This window comes from Salvelinus sp. IW2-2015, linkage group LG36, assembly GCF_002910315.2.
Source record: "Salvelinus sp. IW2-2015 linkage group LG36, ASM291031v2, whole genome shotgun sequence".
Taxonomy (NCBI): domain Eukaryota; kingdom Metazoa; phylum Chordata; class Actinopteri; order Salmoniformes; family Salmonidae; genus Salvelinus; species Salvelinus sp. IW2-2015.
This window is the reverse complement of record NC_036875.1, coordinates 13,840,668-13,847,369: the sequence shown is the minus strand read 5'-3', so window position 1 is coordinate 13,847,369 and position 6,702 is coordinate 13,840,668. Positions and strand designations below refer to the sequence as shown.

General features: G+C 49.7%; 1 protein-coding gene across 1 annotated transcript in view; it reads left to right on the top strand.

Moving 5' to 3' along the window:
• Positions 1–6,442, top strand: part of efnb2a (ephrin-B2a) — a 25,718-nt gene extending 19,276 nt beyond the window's left edge. Inside the window, exons 3-5 of the mRNA XM_023981573.2 lie at positions 2,904–2,996; positions 4,017–4,118; positions 5,661–6,442. Of these exons, the coding sequence (XP_023837341.1) occupies positions 2,904–2,996; positions 4,017–4,118; positions 5,661–6,067 (602 nt within the window). The 3' untranslated portion in view covers positions 6,068–6,442. The remainder of the gene's footprint in view (positions 1–2,903; positions 2,997–4,016; positions 4,119–5,660) is intronic.
• The last annotated feature ends 260 nt before the right edge of the window (positions 6,443–6,702 follow it).

Genomic DNA, 6,702 nt, shown 5'->3' with positions numbered 1-6,702 from the left:
TCTCTCTCTCTCTCTCTCTCTCTCTCTCTCTCTCTCTCTCTCTCTCTCTCACTCTCTGCCTAGCTAAGTCTTATCTGCGCTCTGTAAGGCGCTGGTGGTGGAAGAAAATCCATTTGTGAGGGGCATGTATGAGCGAAGTCTATCCTCCCTGACGTTCCTTTAGCACAGGGATTACAGCTAGCAGCTAGCTTTTCCTGCCAAACAGCCCAGTGCAGAGTAACGAGGCAGTCAGGTAGCCAGGCAGGCCAGTCAAAAATCCCATTCTGTTCTTAACCAGTCCATTGCTGCTAGCCTCCAGCCCCTGCCATACTGCCGAGGAAGCCAACTAGGGGGTAGGTTGTGTTCTTTTTGCTCAGTAGGAATGAATATTCACCCAGAGACTGATCAGTTTTGTGTGTTTTTGTATTAATGGTTAAGGTATGGAGTTGGGGAGGATGAGCTGATCCTAGAGCTGTGCCTATGGGCCACTACTTTTAGCAGCCTATGTTGTCACATTTTTATAGGGGGTAGACTGTTTGGGTGTGTGTTTGTGGTGCAAAGGGGTTTTGTAAGAGTGGCTGAGGAGAGAGGAGAGAGAGAGGGCACCTTGGAGGTATTGGAGGGACAGAAGACCTAGATATGCCTGCTGTTGCAGTTCATCCTGAGACCTCAGGCCTGCACCCTGTCCTGCTATCCACAAACATGCACACACCCATGCATGCATGCACACTCACTCACCCACACACACCCATGCACGCACGCACACTCGCTCACCCACACACACACACGTACACGCAAACACACACATTGTCATTATCAGCAATATTATAATAATCTCATAATGAGTAAAATACAGGATAACACAAACAGAGCTATGTAACGCATATTACACCATTGTGTTTGTGTGTGCCCCCCCCCCCCACACACACAAGAACACACAAGGTTTTAAGAAGCTTTGCACATAATGTGATTGTCGTCCCACCACAAAAATCCATAGGTTGGCTTGGGAGAGGGAGAGAGGGAGAAAGAGCGAGCGAGGGAGAGATAGAAAGCAAAACACAGTCCTTGTAAACAGTCTCTTTGTGTCGGTCCATTTCCATCCCAGTCCAAAATGTACGTATAAAAGTGATTGAAGTTGAGGAATGTAAAAAATAACAGCTAGAGAAAGCAGTGGGCAGTGTTTCGCAGGGATAGCACAGGAGCACCTGCTTTTAAATTCCCTTCCGGTTGATGAAAAGGCTTTGGCGCAAGCGAGCGGTGTTGAGTGGGGGAGAGATGGGGACAGGGTGAGAGGGCAAGGCAGGAGCGAGAGGGGGGCAGGGTGAGTGAGGGTGGGTTAGGAGGGAGGGAGCAGGCTTGTGAGGGCCTTCTCTTGCGGAGGGGAGGGGAGGGGTGTAGTGAGTGAGTGAGTGAATGAGTGAGTGAATGAGTGAGTGAGTGAGTGAGTGAGTAAGTGAGTGAGTGAGTGAGAGACTGAGTGAGAGACAGAGTGAGAGAGTGAGAGAGAGAGAGTGATAGAGAGTGTGTGAGAGAGAGAGAGAGAGAGAGAGCGCATTGGACAGAGGGAGGGAGTTTAGAGAGAGAGGAGCGGGAGGGGGGAACATTGAATGCGGGCCACTGCACGCTGGCGGGAGGCCAACCCGCTAAGCCCTGGCTGCTCGTTAGCCTCTGTGTTACTGACCTGATAGACCACAAGCCCCCTCTCCCAACCCCCCATGCCAGATGCAGCGCTACCCGCTGCCTCTAGGGGCAGCAGAGGGACTGGGAGAGAAAAGGCCCAGGAAGTGAGGGACTGGGAGAGAATAGGCTGAAGCAGGGAGGGTTTGGGAGAGAATAGGCCCAGGCAGGGAGGTCCAGTGGGAAATCAGTATGGAGGTCCATGCCATGGCTATATCCACAGAGCAGCACTCACTGCTTATAGTGTAGCTAGTCACAGTCTACTGATTCTGCCCATGGGTGTGCAGGCTACATCTGTATACAGCGTTTTAATGTTATTTTCTAATCTGCTTTTCTGTCTTTAAAAGTCCTCCCAGCATCTGTTTAGGGGCCCATTTTGTTCCTCTATCACATGTGGGACGTCTTTCGCCTCCCTCATATCCGCTCTCCGACATCTGCTCACCGCTGCTCAGCGCTCCCCAAAACACAGTGTTTAGTGCACCACTTCTGCTGCTCTTGCCGCTGTTTAAACAGCTTCTCAAACCCTTTAAGCTCTTTTATATTTAAGGGTTACTGAAATATTTAGCACCTCCATCCATTCCCTCAGTTGTTTTCACTGCCTTTTCATCTCGCCTTCAACGGGGGAAAAAAGCCCATTTGACTTTCCTGCGATTGTTTATTTCCCTCTCTTTTATTATTCATTTATTTCCTCCTGTTTTTTTTTCTTATTTTCTATACCCTTCAGCAGGTTTAGGTTAGAGGGGAGTGTCTGAGAGTTGTATTTGCGGTAGTTGGTTCTTCTAATACCACTGTAGCATTCTCCAGAGTGTCGTACGTGTTAATGTCCTGTAAGCCACTGTAGAGTTTCCTGTGTCTCAGCACCTATTGTTCCTGTTCGATTGTCTCCGTCTCTCTCTGTCTCCGTAACTGGCTCTTCCACTGGGCCAGTCAGCTCAGTTAGAGATATTACAAACACAATTACTCAAGCTAATTGACTTTGGAGGCGTGGGCTACGTGGAATATTCTGGCAGCAGTTTGGAGTGACTGGGGTGGCGAGGGGATGGATTGTGACTTTATTAAAAAGAAATCACTCGCTTGTTAGGGGCTTTCAACATTTCCCTGACGTCTTTCAAATATGGCTGTTCAGCCCAAGACAGACTTAATGTACATATCACTGTACTGTTATTTTGCTGTTTGCGATGATGTTAGCACAGTGGCTAATGCTAACTCCCCCTCTCTCCCCCCTCCCCCCCCTCTCTCTCTCACAGCAACATCAAATGGCACAATGGAGGGCCTGGAGAACCAGGAAGGAGGGGTGTGCAAGATGAAGTCCATGAAGATAATCATGAAAGTGGGACAAAGTGAGTGTCACTCCTTCATTCAAATGACATTTGTGTAGTGAGTGCTGGTGAGTGCTGGTGGCGTATAGTTATAAACAGATAACCATACAGTCTGATAGAATGTGTCAAAATTGTATTGGACTGTATTTGCATAACACACAGTGAGGTTATCTGAGCAGTGTGAGGTATTTCATTATTCAGCCAATTAGCCTCCATTACAAACTTAAGGACAGACCAAAGAGAAAGAGGAGGATATGGGTGCGGCGTCAGTTTCAATGAGCCTGAATTTGTGATGGATCAGGAGGATGGATACGACACACACACACCACACGCACACGGCCAACACACCACACACACACCACACATCACACACCACACACACCACACACACAACACATCCTATTTTCTCCCAACACTATACCCTATCCTTACCCCCCAAAACCTATCCTCTAAACCCTACAGAAATAGCATGACCTTTGTGGACGAGCAGAGAATGTCCCCAGTTGACCAAAATGTCCCCAGTTGACATACACAACGCACAACACACACACCAATCTGTCCTCATGTGGCGACACCCTGCCCCGCACCTGCCTGTTAGTTAATGACCGATGATTATTCATAAATCAGCGCCTGCGACCACCGCAATGGGTAAAATTTCCTCGACGGTTGCCATATCACACAACAGCAGCAGCCTCCTTGAAACTGCTAAGGTCAGGAATTAATCAGGAGTCTGCTTCATTTAAGAGCAGCGCTGATGCACACACACACACACACCACAACACACACACACACAGCACACACACACACACACACACACACACCACACAACACACACACAACACCACCACACACACACCAAACACACCACACACACACACACACACACAACACACAACACGAACACCCAACACGTCAAAGCATGCTACACACACACTGTGACGGACGACATCATAGCACAGGGCCACACACACACACACAGTGAAAGGGAATCATCCATGTCCATTGTGTCTGATAGTTGTGTTCCTTATCTATGTCTTCCAGATCCCTCTGACCCTATCTCACCCAAAGACTACCCCACCAGATACCCTCCCAAGCACCCCGACAAGGAGTCATACAAACCAAACGATGTGCTTGAGAAGAAAGGTAAGCGTGCTAAGAAAGACTTACGAAATCATCAGGCATTCAGGTCTACCTTTCTAAGACAGTTTCAGTAAAAGCAGGTGGAGAGTGTCTGTGGGCATGTGTGTGAGAGTGTGTGAGATTGTGTGAGAGTGTGTGAGAGTGTGTGTGAGTGTGTGGGTAAGCGTAGGAAGTAAAGGTCAGCAATTCTTCTCCTGGTAATTGAAAGTTGCCTATAATACTGATAGGCATCTCTGCTGGGCTCCCAAACTTACAGTATCTCCATCTCCGCCCCACTTCCTGTCCGCAAAGTGACATTTTCAGGAAAATGATCCAATCGCCATCAAACATATTACCGGCCTCGGAGCACAGACTCACACTTGTTCTCCTCACACACACGCAGGCACACACCGACCGCTCTTATCTCTCCTATTAAATAGCAGTTAAAATCTCCAAAGAAAACCAGACCCGCAATTTCCGCAATTAACTTTATTTTGAGGGAAAAAATCAGTCGAGGAGTGAAAACAAGCTGACCTATATAAACGCTGCTGCGGTGGAGGCGTAGAGACGCTCGCTGCCCTGTTACCGAGGGCGCGGCTCCTTTAGCCCCACCTTTCTGTGTTCACACTCAAATCCCTCTGACAACCGGCGCACAAATCTGCCAGCTCGCCACTAAATCCGCGTTGGCACCCCAATCTGCAGACCTCAGCATCTTCTCCTCTCCTGTCTGTTTCCACCTCATCCCTCCTCCTCGGCTCGGAACAGGAGCATATGGGCGTCAGTGGTTTGAGCAAAGTGTCTGAGGCAGCATAATCCCCTTGTAAAACAACGGAAGGGTACCTGCGTTGGGCCCACTGCCATCCACCATAGCTCCAGCACTAGCCCTCAGGGGAATGGAGGCAGACAGGGAGACACAGTAATCCTGCTTCCCAGGCCCCTATCCTAGGAGGGGAAGGGAACCGACCTGCCCTTGAGTCCTGGATGTATACAATAGTCGTTGTTATTAATAGAGATGACACAGCTTGCTTGGGTTTTTACAGTGAATGTTGCTTCATCGTATAATACTATCAACTTCCTTGTGGACTTAGTCGTAAGTAGAAAAGGAATGTCTCTACATTCATTTTGACATGTTTTTCATTGACATGCTACTGCATTGAAACCCACTTCAGCCATTTTGTGCTATGTGGGACTGTGCTGTGCCGTAGCTCCAAGGCCGTATTGACCACCAGCTGTATTTGAATAGACCAGAGATCGAATGTGACCTTAAGGGGAGAGCTGTGTGAAAGGAGCCCTTACTCTCTGGTCATTGTGCTCCGTCCGCCTGCCTTTCACCTTCACTCTGACATAATGAAGATGGAGGGAGAGAGGGAGAGAGGGAGGGGGGGGGGTGGGGAGAGAGAGAATGGAAGGATAAAACTGGAAGGAGACCCCTAATCCTTCTACGACCCCACCCTCGCTTTCTCCATTCTCCCTCCCTCCATGCCACTCTCAATCTGTATGACCTGACACTGTTTTAGAAAGATTTTCACTCACTCTGTTTCTCTTTTCTCCCTTTTCTCCTCTCAGGTCCGTCGTACAGGGAGGGTGAGGGCGACCAAGGGACGGGTGGGAAATCCTCCAGTGTCATTGGCTCTGAAGTGGCCCTGTTTGCCGGCATCGCCTCGGGCAGCGTTATCTTCATCATCATCATCATCATGCTGGTCGTGCTGCTGCTCAAGTATCGGCGGCGGCACCGCAAGCACTCGCCACAGCACGCCACCACGCTGTCCCTCAGCACACTGGCCACGCCCAAACGGGGCGGCAGCGGCAACAACAACGGCTCGGAGCCCAGTGACATCATCATCCCGCTCAGGACTGCAGACAGCGTCTTCTGCCCACACTACGAGAAAGTCAGCGGGGACTACGGTCACCCGGTGTACATTGTTCAGGAGATGCCCCCCCAGAGCCCTGCCAACATCTACTACAAGGTCTGAGCTCAGCTCCACCCCCCCCTCCCCCCAGGCACCGCTCCTCCGTGAACGCCCCCCAGAACACTCTATCTCTCCTTCCTTCCCCACATCTCTGTTGTTTTTCTTGTTGAACTTTACTATTCCTGTTATTATTCTTCGTTGTTGGGATTCGTTGGAGAACTCACAGAGTAAAGCTGCTGCTGCTCTCTGGGGCTTTTTGGGGATCCCTCCTCTCCGCTCCTCTCCTCTAACAGTAGCTCTCTGTTTCTTTGCGCACTACGACTGACGCTGGGGGATCCGAGCGCGTGTGTTTGTGTGTGGACGGACGGATGTACGGAGAGACAGAAAGACGCACCGACGCGTTTGTTTTGAAATAGGATGGACAGATGGAGAGAAAAAGAGGAGATGGAGGAGGAGTCGATATCCTACCCTGGTATTCTCCCTGAGAGAGACTATTGCTGGGGAAGAGACAAAGGAGGGAGAAAGAGAGGGATGGCAGAGAGATTAGAAGAGGAAAAGGAAGGAAGGGCCCAACCATGAACTCATGTCAGTAATGTCAGTCAGTCCCTCTCCTCATTGGCCAGAGACACTTTGTGGATTAAATGACGGAAGAGGGAAAAAAACAAGAGGGATTTGGAAATATCCACTCTGGGACTTTC